Below are 16805 nucleotides of genomic sequence, written 5' to 3' on the forward strand. Positions count from 1 at the left end.
TTACCCTAAAGTAATGCATCATTAAAGCTTTGACTGTCTGTGATGGCTGGGCGCCTTGCTGAATTTCCAGACATTGTTGATGCTCATTCTCGTTACGGTTAATTTCGAGATTTCAGATGTTTGTTAACACTGAAACTTCTGCAAGGACACAGCTGTTCAATTCGACAAATCATGCTCAGTACTTCTGGGAATTTTTGCTCAGATGGGGCAATGTCACAGTTTCCAAAACTTCCAAAGTCTTTTCCTTGCCGAGTGCAAGTCGGTGAGCCTTTATGTGCATCAAATGTTTGGAATTGGATTCACTGGCCAATTACTACATCAGCAGAAAGAGCAAATGGTGCTCAGCATACAGTATGTTGTGTTGTAGCTGTATTCCTCATCCTGCACTGTCAGCTTTGCTGGCCACTGGTGCTGGCACTCCACACTGACTCGACTGTGCTGGCACACAGCTCTTTTGAGGCGTGAAATAGACTGTAGCCATACAAGTCGTCACCACAACTGACATCAGAAAGGACGAGATCAGTCTTCTCCACTTGTTATGCATGGCAGGCAAAACCAAAGAAAGGCTGTGGTAAAAAACAAAGTTTATGGGAGAACTTTTCTATGTTTAGGACATGTTTTGAACAAATGTAGCATATTTTTTTTGCATTTCATGTGCAGATTTCATTTCATGAATAATTACTTGCCCTTTCTGATTCTTCTGATGGCGAGGCCCTGCTCTCTGTGAAAGGTATTGTATCAAACTTCTCTTTCTCAGCAAAAGCTTGAGAAAAGACCAAAGGATGAAAATAACCGATGAAACTTAATACTCCACATCTGCTAACCTTTTACTGCCATTATGAAAATATGGGCACGCTCAAAAGCTCTTCAGCACAGAAATGGGCTACACTCTCTTCACTCTCTCTTTAGACTCTTTTTGGCAGGTTGGATGTAATTGCACGTCGGGTTATCAGGGAAACAGTTTTACATTAATAACTTTAGAATTATGAGGCCAGAAATGTGCTGTGTTTCCTGTATGCAGCAGAATATCTCAGTTTTTACAAGACCTTTAGCAGCAGCTAGAGGTGTCACCAGTCAAATGGCATCAACGGCCTAGTGAAGGTCACAGTGAATTGCAAAACAGCGTTAAATCTGTCATCACCTCATCAGACCTCTGTGATCATGACCTCACCGTCCCAAACCCCTTTATGGAGTCATGATTAAATTATAGATGCTGATTTCAGACCACAGAGAGGTTCAGCAATCAGGCCCTTTGTGCTGTTATTCTTCACTAGCTCATCGCAAGGCCAGACAGACGTGTGGCATTACCAGCAGCAGTCTGTGTGTATGTGTTTTTCTTCCTCCTATATGTATGTATGTGTGTATCAGGTGCATTTTCAGTTTAAGGGCTGTTTAGACACCTGACATCATCATAGGCCAAAGAGCTTTATTTGTTCAATGTTTATTAATTTATGCTAAAAGAGCTGGCACTGTGTTGACCTGTTACCACTTTGCTACTGACCCAGCTGGAACTGTTGTATCATTATTTAGAAAATGGTCTGTTTTCTCAGCAATGTTTTGTCGTATGCACGCATTAAAATTACATTTTTAGCTTTAAGAAAGGCGTTGTTCTTGCTTGAAACAAAGACACACGTATTAAAACAGTAAACATTTGTATGCAGCTTGTTCGAGCTCTGAGGACTGAATATTTCTCAGAAATGTGTTACTTGACCTGAGGTGAAACGGGTGAAGGGAGGTCAGAACTAAACCACTTTGCAGCACATTATGTAGAGGACGAGCTCACCAGTCATCATTATTCTGTAAGGCTTGCATGCACAGCTCTATGTACTTGTGGGTTAGAGAAAACCGGGGCTTCTTTGAAGGAAAATTCTGAAGACACGGATTCAAGGAACAATTAGTCATCTCGTTGTATGCCACCCTTTCTGACTTATATTTCTGTACCTTCTGTCGCGCAGGAGAGACGATGCGCATTGCCTCTTCAGAGTTTGCTGATGACCCGTGTTCCTCTGTGAAACGGGGCACCATGGTGAGGGCTGCCCGCGCCCTGCTCTCTGCCGTCACCCGCCTGCTCATCCTCGCTGACATGGCTGACGTCATGAGGCTGCTGTCCCACCTTAAAATTGTAAGTGCCCTTGTCACTTTATTTGTAAACAAACGTCGTGTTCCTCTGCCAAAAGCACAAAGTGTACTGAACAGTTGCCCAACAATGTGTTTGCTAGTTGTAAATATCGTGTTTATATATGTAATATGTCTCGAATCAATCCCCAGATCTTTTTTGTAAGTGATAAAGTCAAGTGTGTTAATAAGAGCTGTATGTGCAGCATACTGGTCATATGTTAAAGAAAGGACTTCCTGGTGCTGTTAAGTAAAGTAAATAGAAGTAATATCCACTTTTCTCGCAACCTCTGCTCACATTAGCATATAGATGAAACATGTAGGAGTATCCCCGGAACAAACATCTGATTGTGATGTATTCATATCATATTGTGGTGCCCTGTTGTGATTTAAAAATACCGTACCCATCCCACTCACTGTTGAGTCAGTCGAACAGCATGGGATTCTCAGTCCTTTATTTTGAAAGGACTTGGCAAGAGAGGTTAATGCAAGGTGCTAGAAAGAATGATATTCAACTTGTGTATTTACCTATATGCACCTTCATTCATACAGACACATGCTCAGAGTCCTTTTTTCCAGTTTCATTCTTGAAGAGGGGCTTAACTCAAGCCAGTATAAGCTCTGCCATCAAAGGCCACTTAAAAGTTATCCCCCCCCCTTCTCTCTTCTCCATTACATCTTGTGCATCTCTTTCATTAGGGATAAAAAGAAGTTTAGAATCAGAATGTAACCGCAGAAAGGGATGGAGACTGCTGAAAAGAGACCCATTAAAACTGCATAATTAAATGGTTATTGGCTTTTTAAACATGGTTGCAATTATACAAGAGTAAAGAAAAATATTGTCACCTAACACATTATTGCTTTAGTTTAAAGTATGTTGTAATATTTATGATTTAATTATTATGATTTATTACTAAATTAAACTACACTTTTCGTCTGTCTGTGTGTGTGACAGGTGGAGGAGGCCCTGGAGGGAGTTAAGAATGCAACCAATGAGCAGGACCTGGCCAACCGCTTCAAGGAGTTTGGGAAAGAGATGGTGAAGCTTAACTATGTGGCAGCTCGGAGACAGCAGGTAACGAGAGGCCCCTCATCTCCTGCTCTGTCTTCCTCTTGAAAAAGTAAACCACTCCTGACTTTTGTGTGACGCTCAGGCACAGGGAGTTCTCATGAAAAAGAAAGATCCCAAATGTGTCTGCACTCTGTGCTTTCTAAACTTCATTCGTAGGTTGGAAGTATGTAACAGGTTATTGGTTAACAACTGGATGAAAAGCGTAATAATGTTAAGGTTAAAGCCGTTGAATGAGATCAGTAGCGGCTCAAACTCCAACCAAATTTTTTTAACCACTCTGCTTGGCTTGGAAATGTATTGAAAACAAATGTAGCCACAGCCTGACGTGCAGAGAGTGGGGCTGTCATTGGTGTCGGATTGTGACAAAATATCAACCAACTCCCTCATGAATGCGGTTTTATCTGCTTAGTGTAATGGACATTGTCTCTATAAAGCACAGACACACTTGCACACACACTGTCGTTATGATGTGATTAAACAATGTGCAACTTTTCCTGTGGGGGAACTGTGGTTATTTTTACCAAAAATTAACTGACAACTGACTCTGTCAGCAGGACTGACACAAAAACATTCAAAAAAAGACATTATGAGCGCTTTTCATTTGTAAGGATTTATAATTTATACTATTACTTACAGCTGATACTTGGTTAGAAGTGTAGTTTGTAACATTTTAGCATCATAAATGACAGATTATGACAGCAACAAAATATTTACATCACTTGATGTTTGCAAGGAGAAAAACACATGGGCTGGTTTTTCTAACATGGCCCCCCAGTGTGACAAAAAGCTTTTGGATGATTTTTCCTACAAGTGTTGTGTTGGCAAGTATCTACCCTGATGAAATGTCTCAGGGCAAAACACTGGATCCCGATATCAGTTCAGCTTCCAGGGATGCTGATCTGCTGACACTTCCTTAACTTTGTGTAGCTGGAATGATACCAATTCGTCAGAGGGGACATGACCTTATGTTTTCTTAAGAAATTTTTTTTGTACTGGGATCGGTTTGCGCTCTCTTGTGAATTGATGACATCAACAAAATCCCATGACCTTTTCAGCTCTTGAAGCAATGCTCCAACCTTTTGAGAAGTGCTTTACTGCTTTACCGTTACATACATTGCGTATGACGTTTCTTCATTCCTAAATATGCGTTGACGTTTCTTTCTCTTTTTTGACCAGTTATAACTGTTTTTTTTTATTAAGGCTTACTCCAGACACTTTGTCACCTTCTCAGGAACTGAAAGACCCCCAGTGCCGAGATGAGATGGCAGCTGCGCGTGGTGCCCTTAAGAAAAATGCCACCATGCTGTACACGGCCTCACAGGCCTTCCTGCGCCACCCAGACGTGGCAGCCACGCGTGCCAACCGAGACTATGTGTTCAAGCAGGTTCAGGAGGCCATAGGAGGCATTTCCAGCGCTGCTCAGGCCACCTCGCCCACTGATGAAAAGCATGGCCACGCTGGCATCGGGGAACTGGCTGCTGCCCTCAATGAGTTTGATGTAAGTCAGCGAGCATTCTGTTCATCTTTCAGATACTACACTTAACACACTTACGCACATATACAGTATATTCAGACTCTATTCAGACCCTCAGTACTCTGATGCAGGGTTTCTCAAACTTTGTCAGGTCAAAGAAACTTGACATAAAGTAGACCATGGACCCCATTTGATGATATTTTGTCCCAGGGTGCCTCTCTGATAAGAATTATTTTTAGATGTTTTATTACAGAAGGTCTATGAAACCCATGACCAAAATAGCCATACATTATGTCATTGTGTTTGTATGGAATTCTGGTAAAAATGAATTACTCCACCTTTTGTTGGACACAGTGAAGAACTCATGGGGCTCTCCAGACCCCACTTTAAAAACCGGTGGTCTAATGAACACAACTAGATTTCTGTTGCATCTCAAACCTGAGAGATGAAGCTGAATGAAGTAACATTTTTTTTCTTTTTAATTTTATGACACATATTCCTTATAAGTACATCATTATTGTATGGTATGTAACAACGAGAACAGGAAAGGCTGATGCCCAGCACATATGATAATATGACATGACCTTTTGCTCTTCTTCAGTCTCATCCTTTTGTGATGATATCAAAGAAACACACCTCATTCACACCCTGCCTCCACGACTCTATTCATCGCTCTAACCTATTCTTCTATTGTGGAAAAGTAAACACTTTCACTCCCACTATCTGCTGAGACGTGTTCAGTATATATTGGAAAAACTGCAGGATACATCAGGAGGAGTATTTATCTGTGCTGCTTTGTCAACGATGTCAGCCTTGCTGTTTCCACATGAGCTTCACATCACAAATGTCAAAATAAAGTTTTCTCAACAAACTTGATCCTCTGCTGCCATCTGGTGGTTATGCATTGATGGTGGCCTATCGTTTTCTTCAAAGGTGGTAGCTTTTTGCTGTTTCAGTCATCATGTTTACAGGCCAGGACATAGATGTGGCTTTGAAAGCTGACACAGGTTATTGAGCACTGCCCTTTTTCAGTACACCACCTCATTAAAAGATGTTGTGAAAGCAAAGAATGTTTGGTAGGTTAGAAAACCAGCAGTACACCTGATCCTGAGGATCCAGCTTAAGAACCACCGTTTCAGGGTTAAAGTAGTCCGAAATTTATGGATTGTATTTCCTCTGCCATAATTTTCCCTTTAGCTTGCGTCACGATTGGACACCCATTTGAAACATTTAACTAGCACATCTAGAGCAAGCATGAAAGCTGCACATTTTCCTTTTTCAACATTACGGTAGCATTACATCAATGTAATAATACAATTAACAATACAATTAACAGTCTACATTTTTCTAGCAATGTTTCTTATCACATACAGTAAAGATTGTTTCCTACATATAACAAATATTTTATATATATTTTTCTACTCAGGCTATTATACCTTCTAACACAAGCTGCTAACTACAGTTAAATTACTGCTTTATATTCACTGCACAGAAGATTTTTTTAGAAAATTGCTAAATGCAATCAGAATCAAATGCTATCAGTGTCTACAGCCCCGAAGAATGTGACGTTACATTTATCAATATTCAGTCTTCTTTACAGCCCAAATTGACAGTGTTGTAGTGCATCATTACAAAGCACAGCCACTGCACCTTAGAGACAGTTAGTATTGTGCCCTGTCCCTTCCAGTGTAGCCTTGGCAGCAGAAGCAGTCTTACTTTTAGTTAGGACCATGGTTTGTGATCCTGATGTTTATATGTCATACCAGGTGTCCATTTATAGGGTTCATGTGTTTGAAATTACGCATAGATGGTATTCTGTGCTAGTTATGTGCTCGTATATTATCCTTTTCCCACTAAATCATGGGCCTCACGGTTTTATTCGTCTTAAGACCTTCTAATCTGGATCTGTCTGTAGAATCTGATTGGCTGTTTCTTACAAACCCAACTCTTAATTTTAAAGATGCCGCCCAATCTTGAGCGAAGCTGCTCCTTACCCAGTTCTGTGACAGCAGTAGACTTCAATGTGTTTTGCGGTTTTGCTCTTTCATATCTCTATTTTTACTTGATGACTTGATGAAAAACCACAGAATCTTCTTTGACATCTCTATAATGATGCAGAGGAGGATATAGAAGGAGGATATAATTAGGGTCTTGTATGTATTTTCACACGAACAACCCTTTTACCGGAGCTACAGATTTTCGCTAATGAGGAGACGAAGATGTGCGTTGTTGGACACACTTTTAGATTCAACACAATTAGCATTATTGAGATCACAATCAGATTTGATGAATAAACCTTCGGTTACAATGTTTTTATAATTACAGACATTTTCAAGTACCATAACTTCAGATGACTTAACTCGTGGGGAAAAAAAAAATTGTGTTTAGTAGAACATAATATTCAACCTCTTAAACTTAGTGAAGGTGTTGAGGTACTTGATCTTTATACATGATAAGAGATCAGTTGGCGTGAATGGCCTGACTGCATCTGTAATTGCAGTTAGAAGGGAGGAGTTTCTGTTTTATGTCATTTTGTTTATGTCTTCATAAGCGTGATGGCATGGTTGTTTTGATATATATTTGTTACATTACACAAACTGGTATTGTTGTATAAAGAGATAAATGCACTCAAGAATTCCATCCATCCATTTTCTATACCGCTTATCCGTCAGGGTCGCGGGGGAGCTGGAGCCTATCCCAGCTGACTACGGGCGAGAGGCGGGGTACACCCTGGACTGGTCGCCAGTCAATCGCAGGGCCGACACACAAGGACAGACAACCACATACTCTCACACTCACACCTAGGGGCAATTTAGAGTAGCCAATTAACCTAATGTGCATGTTTTTGGGATTGTGGGAGGAAGCCGGAGTACCCGGAGCACTCAGGAATTATGTAAAAAAAAAAAAAACATCATCCGTTTGTGTGTCAGTGCCATACATGACTTGATTCATCTTATACACTCTACTAAGATTTGATACTGTATACTATATACTACAGAGTTTGATTTTTTTTTCCCACACATCTATGCATGTTTTCTCAACATGAGCCTAATGATTTCGTTTTAACCATAATCAAGAGCAGCAGACAGTGAACACTTTGACATGTAATTCCTAATTCCTAATTCCTCTTCATAGTTTTTCTTCTTCTTTCTTCCTTTTCCCCATTGCTTTCTCTTTTGTTAGTTTGCACTTAGAAAACGCATTGCTTCATGTTTAATGATAACATGAATTCAGTCAAGGTTGCCAGTTCATGGCATGTTAGTGACCCCTTGTGGCAATGCGTAGGAACAGCAAATGGCTTTTGTCTTGACTGAATACTGCTGCTGTGGGGAGAAATGTCAGGGTGAAACACAGAGTCTGACACTTTAGATGAATAACTAAAAGCAATCTCGTGTTAAAGGCTGAATCTCTTTGAGAACTAGATTGTACTTTCTCCCAAACCTGCTATCCTGTTATTCTGCACGAGGCCGTGGCCTATAGTAATCACATCGGCCTTGTTTTTATGTAAAACAGTACGGCTTTTTAGAAAAGCAAAAGACCTGCATAATTTGATTCTATTCGGCAGACAGGCAGACAGGCAGCAGTTAAATGAGACAAATTGCCCTTTGCTTAGCCCTCTGTGCTTGCCTGAAGCTCGTGCATGTTTAATTCCTAACTTACCACAGAGGCACAGACTATCGTAAGATCCTTTCAGAATAGTAATGACTTGATACTGAGCTGTGAGACATGGCAGTTGCAGGATGGTGCTTGCGCATGGGCAAATACACTTTTATGTGTGTTTATTTTTGGTGGTAAAACACCTAAACGCAGTCAAAGGTATAGTTTGGGTTGTATATGTTATTTTGTTACAGCAATACAATGTGGGATAATCTGCGACTCTCTTTGTCGCTGTTTCTCCATCCTTTTCAGCCTATGTTTCCACACAAACATGGAAGCACTCACATACACGCTTGCTTTGTTTTCGGTAATGGAGTCTCTCTGGATACTGCAAAGTTGGATGATTGCGCTTATCTGTTTTGGGGTGCTGCTCTCTGTCCTTAGTCAGCTTTGATCTGCGACTCATTCTTTGACTCTTTGCAACGGTTGGATGCATGGATGGCAGACCTGACTACAACACAGACTCAGACAGACCCAATCTATCAGGATAGAAAAACACAAGCTTTTAATATAAATTTTTTTCATTTTTATTTTTATTTCTTGTTAACAAGCTGAATGAAATGAAACACAGATGTGAGTTATAATATACCACATAACGGCCTAACACTCGGGAATGAGGTGTTCTGATCACACTGGAAACAAGTAATCCTTTTTTTTTGGGTTAACTTAGGAAAAGAACAGAGAGCACCTTTCGTCTCCTCCCTGTCAGTGCCAAGAATGTGCACTCATCTGAAAAAACAGCACAACACAAACCAGCTTGAATATAGATAACCTTCTATACGCACTCTTTTCCTTCTCTAACTAGGACAAAACATCCTCAAGACTCGGTATATTTTGGAAGGATGAATGTGGCCATATGCCATTAAATTCAAATGGCAAGGATGTTGAGCACGTTGCTTCAGCGGCTCCTGAACATGTACAGTCCGTGACACAAAAGGTTAGACAAGATTTTTAAATGCAGGGCGCAGATGCAGGTCTATAGCTGGAGTGAAAGGGCAACTTATGAATAAGACAAGAAAGAGGGGATGACCCCATCTTTTTACTGACACCCAGAATTAGTTTGGAATGAGTCAACGTAGGACGCTGAGATACAAGATCTATTAAGAGAGAAAAAGGAGGTCGGCATCAGTTCAAATTCACTCAATTTGAGTGTTGTTTGGCATATAAGTAAAAGCCCCCCCCAACACACACACACCTTCAACTTTTACCTTCAAGAGAAGGCTTTCTCGTCAAGATGTTGGGGAAAGTTAACATTTTCAGATAATTTTAGGTAACTTTAATACTCACTCTCATTGCGCTAATATCAACCTTTAGTTTGCTGTGGAAATGTCAGTGTTTCAATATGATGATGTTTTCTCCTGGTTCAGAATGAGTCACACAACCTATTCCACTGAACATTTATTTACTTCAGTTTAAATTTAGTGGCAAGCCTTAAACACATATGCAAGACCTCATCGGCCTGCTTTATCTAAAGAGATGCGTTGACCATGACAAAGATCATGATGTAATCCATATTCTTTTCACCTAGCACTAGCCTGGACTGATTCAGTTTTTGCAATAACGGCTTGCGATGAAGAATTTAGCACAGCCGTCTTGAAATACGTCTTACTACTGCAGACACTGTCAGGTTTTTGGTGAGGGCGAGACAGAATTTGAGGATGGCCACCTTTAAATTCGCTATGCAGGAAAAGCCCTGTCATGTTGGAATGAAAGTCTTTATTTGGGGATCTGAGCTCAGTGGGAGGACAGATGGAGTCAAGGCCCTACGGGTGTGTGGGTAAAGACACAGTGTAGCACACACAGCCATAGATTTTTAGGTCACAGCGCACACACATTCACACACACACACACACACACACAAACACATGATGCAGCAATTGTATTAGATATAAAAACAATACGCCAGTCGAGTTATGAATTCATTCATACAAATTTTTTTTCATCACACAGGTAATAAACCTGCCTTGTGTAAGCTGATTTCACCACGTTTCTGAAGAGGGCTGGTCGTTATGTGTCCACATTTATATGCAGACGGGAAGCAGACAGACTGCAGCTCATTCCCTCTCACCTCGAATCTGCTTTGCACATTTTCATATGCAAAAAATCTCTCTTTGTCTCCCTGCCATTTTCCCGCTATGGGCCTCCTTATCTTTGTACAGTCAAAAGCAAGGCGCACCTGATACAGCCCTTTAAAATTATGACTCTGTTGGTCTCTCCCACTCTCTCATACCTATTTGAAGTGTCACATCACATCAGCGTGTGAACAGCAGCAAAGTAAGTGCTTCTCATATATACCTTTTTTAATATGAAGAAATACAAGATACACTATGACTCGGGTAATTTAACTGAGCTTGGAAAACCCTGCCAGTTCAAATATGAATTATAGAAGGTCTTCATTTTATTCCTCTGCTGCCGCTGCTGCCTTCGATTAGAAGAGCCAAGAGGATAGGATGGTGATGGTGTCTTTTAACATAATTGTGATTACATCAAAATGATTGTCTCGTCCTCAGCGCTCCTTCTTCTCTCTTAACCAGCAAATTAAATTTGCTTTTTCTTTTCTTTTTTTTGAGCAGATGCTATTGCAGTGTTTGAATTTAAAAGTTTTTTTCCCCATTATCATGTCCAGTTTGGCCCAGCACTGTGTCCTTTGTGCGTCACATCTGCTTTAGTTTGATCAATGCAAACAGGTGGTCAAAGGTGCAGCTGTTCAAATACATTAGCTTCAGGCTCACATCATCCAGTATGTTCATGTCGTGGCCAGCAGATGGCAGTGTTTAATTACTTTCATCACTTGTCCATCCTTCCCCTCTCTTTATTCCCCACCCTCTATCTTTTCCATTTTTATCCTTTTTTCCCCGCAAGTCCTTAGAAACAGAGATTTCTGGTCTGGCTCGTTCTCTGCTCACAGCAAGCCTGCATCACCTTGTATGGTTTTGTAACATTAATGAAATGGAAACCATCTTCTGATGCTGAAATGTTTTGATGTATGCAGGTCCTTGAATTGAGCTTTGTCAAAGAGAATTCAGTATCAGAGTTGACCAGATGCAGCCTTACCAATTGGACCCCTCAGCCTACATCTGTCTGCATAGTGGTGCTTTCCTCTCCTTCACATGCCTGCACAGAGACGAAGACACAGTTAGCAGGCCTGTGTCATACCCTTCCCTGTCCCAGTCCTGTCATGTCATTGCAGCTCTCGTGTACCTGCAGCTGACTGTCTGACATACAAACACAGTGAAAGGTGCTCAGTTGACGTGTGTGCGCTGTACAGTACACACACTTGCACAGACGCACACAAAAACACGTTCATTCACACAGAACATGCATGCAGTGGCAGAGCATAGCTTTGAGCCTGCGGCAGAGAGCTAAGTCGCACAGGATGATTTTACCATGTTTTTCTTTTTTTTTTTTTTTTATTTCCATCTGCTTCCCCTCTACATCTTCATTCTTTTTAGGGGTATATTTACACAGCATCTTTCTCACTCCCCTTTACTTCTGTCCCCCCCCCCCCCCCCCCCCCCCACTTTGTTCTCATTGCCTGTTGTGTCTTGAACCAACAAAAGCGTTTGAAATGCTAGTGTGCTTACACGCACACTCTGATTTGGTAGCAGGATTGTATTTTCATGCAAAACTCTCCTGTATATGTAGCAGAGCCTGTAGTCCCACTGCAGAAACATTCGCGGGTGCTCCTTCTGCATAAATTACAGGCTAACTATAACCGGATTTACTTGGTAGCTCAGAGAAAGTGTGCCACTGCTTCCAAACGTAAGTTGCTTTCCGAATGCTGCCTGTGTCCATCTGTGCACTGACAAGTAATTGACCATCTTTATGTTTATGGGGCGGTGCCCTGAGACACTCCTTGAATTACAGCTATGGGAATTGCAGTAAACATCATAGACATCAGACCAGTGAGGAGAAGCTGATCTTCCTCTTTCTTTTGGTCTTTTTTTTACGCAATATACCTATATATAAGATTGACTTCTGTTTCTCTTTTCTGGAGGGTGTTTTCATTCTCCCCTTGCCAATAAGATATATTTCTTTCCCTGGCAGTATGAGCAACATGCACCACTGATGGTGTCTCCATTGTCCACGTGTGCACAGTGACTGCCCAGTGATGACCTTTTGGCGTGCTTTGCTTGTGTATGAGACGCTGCTGAGCCAACCTTAGAGAAACAGTGGCTGGAGAGAGCAACCCGGCTCTAATGAATGTAGATGTATTCCTAACTGAGGGATAGCTTTCTTGGTAATTGCTATATCAATCTGTGCACTCCTATACTTGCTGTCTCATTTCAAGCTCCCTCTTATTTCTCTCCTCCATGCCTCTATCCTCTCTTCCAAACGCGCACATGCTCAGACACACACTAGGAGTCTGCCCCCCCCCCCCCACATTGTCTCCACTTCCCCCGATTTTTCACTCTCCTTGACTCACATTGATTGGGCGCTTGAACATGTGGGTGTTCAGCACATTCTTCAGTTGCCTGTGAGAAAACTGGCAACGAGGAAGGAGTATTATAGAGTTATTGCACACGCTGATATTTGCTGCGGAAGGTCAAGCATAAACGTGCACAGATGCGCAGTCATGTACAGATGCTAACGGACCCCAAGCATTAGTAACAGCATCCAACACATTGCCAAGTGGCAGCGTTATTGACAAGAACCCTGTTGTGTTCAATAAAACTTCACTCCCACTGTCATTTTCACCTTGGCTGAGCCACGTGTTAGCCCAAAGGTACGCCTCTAAATTACGACATCCTCTGCCTGCCGATTAAAACACTGCCTCATTCTCCATGGACAGATGCACCTGTCAAGAGAAATATGAATAGGGGAACTAAGCTGAAGTAATGGGACATGACCAGGGAGATAGAGAAGTATTGGTTTGTTTGTTTGCTGTACAGTAATTAGCCACTGCCTGTCTTGTGTTGATGGCAGTAAGGCGAGCTGAGGGAAGGAGGGAGGTGGGAGTGGGAGGGGGGTCACTGGTAAACAGGATTCAGAGATCCATCCTAGTTACGGTCGGAAGCTTATAGCCTTGGGTCCACTGTCATCAGCTTTTCCGCTTCTTTTTTCCGCAAAGCTCAGTTTGCAGCTTTCAAGAATTACTCAGCTCTTCTTGTTTATCTCCAGTTATAGATTCAGTCTTGCTAGATTAGACTGACTGATGTTCTGCCAAGGCACTTTGGCAATTTGAATTTACATGTCTCAATGAAACACACAACATAGTGAACGTACTTAAGGACATAATACTTTGGATGGTTTATCATAACAATACACTGACAAATAATTCTCTGATTTTCGAGCTTGGCTTTCATTTATCTCTGTTTGTATTGCATTTGATAAGGAAAATTCACAGTTTTTCTTGGCTCATGTTCTCATTTAGAGGAAGGGAAATGATTAACGGAGTGGTTACAGTATATTCTAAATTACTTCTCTAAATTATTTCTCCGTATATGGAGAGCGTCCCTAAATTAAATGGCCACAATACCCAAAGTGAAATAACTCACTGCATCTCCATCTTCTCTCAGCATGAAACTCTTGGGAGCTGATTTCTGTGTGGGTGCCGCAAATTACTTTATTTTTTTTATTTTTTTAAGAATCTTGCCTTCCAGTCAAGGTCTTCTCTGTAGGAGCCCCACCTGCCAGCTTGCCCACTCAGCTCTGTTCAGTCTCATGGACGTGGGGGCATGCTGGCTCTTGAACATGCAATATGTATTCTGTATGCAAGCACACAGACACGCAAACCAGGCAGATTGTATTGGAAAGGACTGTTCAGTTTTGCCTATAGGAACAAAGGTTGAGGCAGAGAGTGAACCCTCCTGTGGTCAAATATTGTCTTATGTTATTCAGGTAAATGCACAAACGAAGAGGGAAGGCAAGGATTCAGCTTCTCTGTATGAGGCAACTCTGACTGTCCTTGCTAGCCTCTCATTGCTACAGTTCTTTTCAAAAGATTTTGATGACTGTCTGAAATGCACTATTTCCTCCCACACATATTCTTGCACCACTCTTAGCAATAATATGGGCATGCGCATGCAGATACACAAGCACAGAATGCTGTTATAGAGGATAGCTTCTCTGCAAAGGGATATATCTGGCAGGAAACTCCTAGTGGATTTGAGACAAAACCTAACCAAAAGATTATAAATGAGCTGCTTGTCTGATTTTTCACTCTCCATGTTGCTAAGCTAAGCTTCCCTACCTCAAAGTCTGACTGTATAGAAATGCAAAGTAGTTTCTTCTGTAGACATTCTGTGGTATATAGACTTTTGAGGACCTAAAAGAAAGTAAACATACTATAAAAATCCTCAACTGACTTACCTATATGTTCTGCACTCAGTATTGCGTCGTGAAAGTTTTACATGTAGAAACCTTTTTAATTATGCTTACTGGTATCTGGCAAGAATTAATTTAAAACAAAACAGTATTTTTTTTTTCTTTCTAGAGACTGATAAACCCGAGGCATTGAGGGGGCGTACAGTCTCACGGGGGATGGACGAGTCCTCCACAGCCTTGAATGGAGATAGTGGCATTGCCTCAGGAATTTACCAGACATGCATTCAATTCATTAATTCACAGGAGTTTAATGCAGTAACTCTTAAAGTCAGTGTTGGCTGACTGAAGTTACCTGCTGAGATTCTGTATATACGTCAGTAGATACGACAAAGCTAAGAGTTACAGTTGAGATTAATTTGATTTGAAATACCAGATCAGGATAGTACTTAAATTCAGTTGTTGACGGGATTGATATGGGAACGTATAAATGAACAGATGTGTGTATGAGGTGGCTGCTTTCATTAAAAGCCAGTAAAACAAAATAGGTTGTCTTCACTGGAGCTGGAATTGAAGTAGCTAAAGCACATGCTGACTTTAAATAACACACCATCAATTATGTGCTACTGTTCTTCAGCAGAACTTTGTGCCCCTGATGCACTGGGCTCGACTTGATTTTCTTTTTCACCCCAACTTGAGACAGTTATAAAAACGCTAAAAAGTTGCCAGGCTAGGATTTAGATCAGCAAAGGGAAACGAACCAATAGCCAAGTCTGCTTGTTTGAATAGTACAGCTCAGAAACTCTCTAATTTCCCCCTGTGGCTGGAAGAGATGCCCCATATCCCTGATCTACGTTTGGAAGAAGCACTAATGCACCAGTGAAGTTGCTTGGATGAGTGTAGCTTTGTTGACAGGCCAATTTAGCTGTCATTTTGAGATAATGGAGTGTTCTGTTGCAGTAAGTACATCCGCATCCTGCGATCATCCAGAGCGCAGCTCTCTCACATCCTATCCAAAGCCAGTTATTCTTCTCTGGTTCTTCTTTCTTTTCCAAATTTTCTGACTGCAGCTACATTTTAATACAACATTCAAAGCAGCCTGTTTCATCAGACCAAAAGGCAACTCGAACTCACTTCCATAAGGAGGTGTTCCCTTTAAAAGACATCAAGTTTAAGTTCTCATTAAACTCTTGTTTTGATAATCTCAAGGTTTAACAAAGTAGGATCACAGGATCATCTTTTTTTCTTTTCGATCTGTGAGTTTTTTGTTTTTTTTTCAGCTGGTTCGCTGAAAAGAAATTACACCTTGAATGATAACTTAGCCAGAGTCAGATGATGCCTTTCCTCTCATCAGCATAGCTTGCATTGTCAAGCCTTCTTTTGCAGCATTGAAATTGAGTGTTCTCTTTCATACTCCTGCTTTCCTGGCATTATGTCCTCATCTTGTTAGTTCCACGTCTTTTGCCTTTATCCCTTTTCCAGTCTTTTAAATCTTGCAGTGGTGCCTGCTAAAGAATCCGCAATGTGTACATCATCATTGTGTGCAGCTCTCTCTCTTTCAGCCTCATCGGTATCCAATAGCAAATTTGTGTTGGCTGGTGGTTGTGAGCTACTTCTGTATGTTGCAGAAGCTGCAGCAGTTAAATGAGAAACTTTTGAAAATGATCCTCTCTTCCTTGCCAAGACCACTGGCTGCCTGTTCCTCGTCCCCATTGCCTCTCCATTCAGAGGTAAATACCCAGCTGCACATTCACTAGTGGATGCTCTGCTGATACATCCCTTCTCATTTAGCAAATCGTGTGAAACCCAAACAAACGAGTGAACATCAAACAAATGACCGTACATCTTTGAGTTAAAGACCGTGATGTAATCTGCCTGTGTGAAAACAGTATGCAGTTTCACTGATCTAAAGCTTTTCATGCTTTGCAAATAAGGAACTGAGTGATGCAGAAAATATTATTTGCACATTTACTGCCAGTCTTGTTCTTTTGTGCTGCCTTTGTATCAGCCCTTAATTCTATTAAATGCTGGTTCAGTGGGGTGTCGTAGTTCAGTCTGGCAATACAAATAACACGGCCATGTTTCATGCCGTCTAGCTGCCTCATTGTCTGTTATTTCGGCATATTATTTTTAACATTTGTTCTTCACTGTTCTAAGCTAATTAAGCTGACAGCCCCTCTAAAACGAGCATCATAGAATCGTATAAGCATCCATGAAAATAAA

The 16805-nt window shown here is 41.2% G+C and overlaps 1 protein-coding gene across 4 annotated transcripts in view; it reads left to right on the forward strand.

Moving 5' to 3' along the window:
- ctnna2 (catenin (cadherin-associated protein), alpha 2) overlaps positions 1 to 16805 on the forward strand; it is a 288411-nt gene that overhangs the window by 52966 nt on the left and 218640 nt on the right. For all 4 annotated transcript variants that reach the window (XM_046414554.1, XM_046414573.1, XM_046414564.1 and 1 more), the window contains exons 4-6: positions 1956 to 2122; positions 3071 to 3190; positions 4419 to 4685. In XM_046414554.1, coding sequence (XP_046270510.1) covers positions 1956 to 2122; positions 3071 to 3190; positions 4419 to 4685 — 554 coding nt within the window. The remainder of the gene's footprint in view (positions 1 to 1955; positions 2123 to 3070; positions 3191 to 4418; positions 4686 to 16805) is intronic.

Source organism: Scatophagus argus, chromosome 2 (assembly GCF_020382885.2).
Source record: "Scatophagus argus isolate fScaArg1 chromosome 2, fScaArg1.pri, whole genome shotgun sequence".
Lineage (NCBI taxonomy): Eukaryota > Metazoa > Chordata > Actinopteri > Scatophagidae > Scatophagus > Scatophagus argus.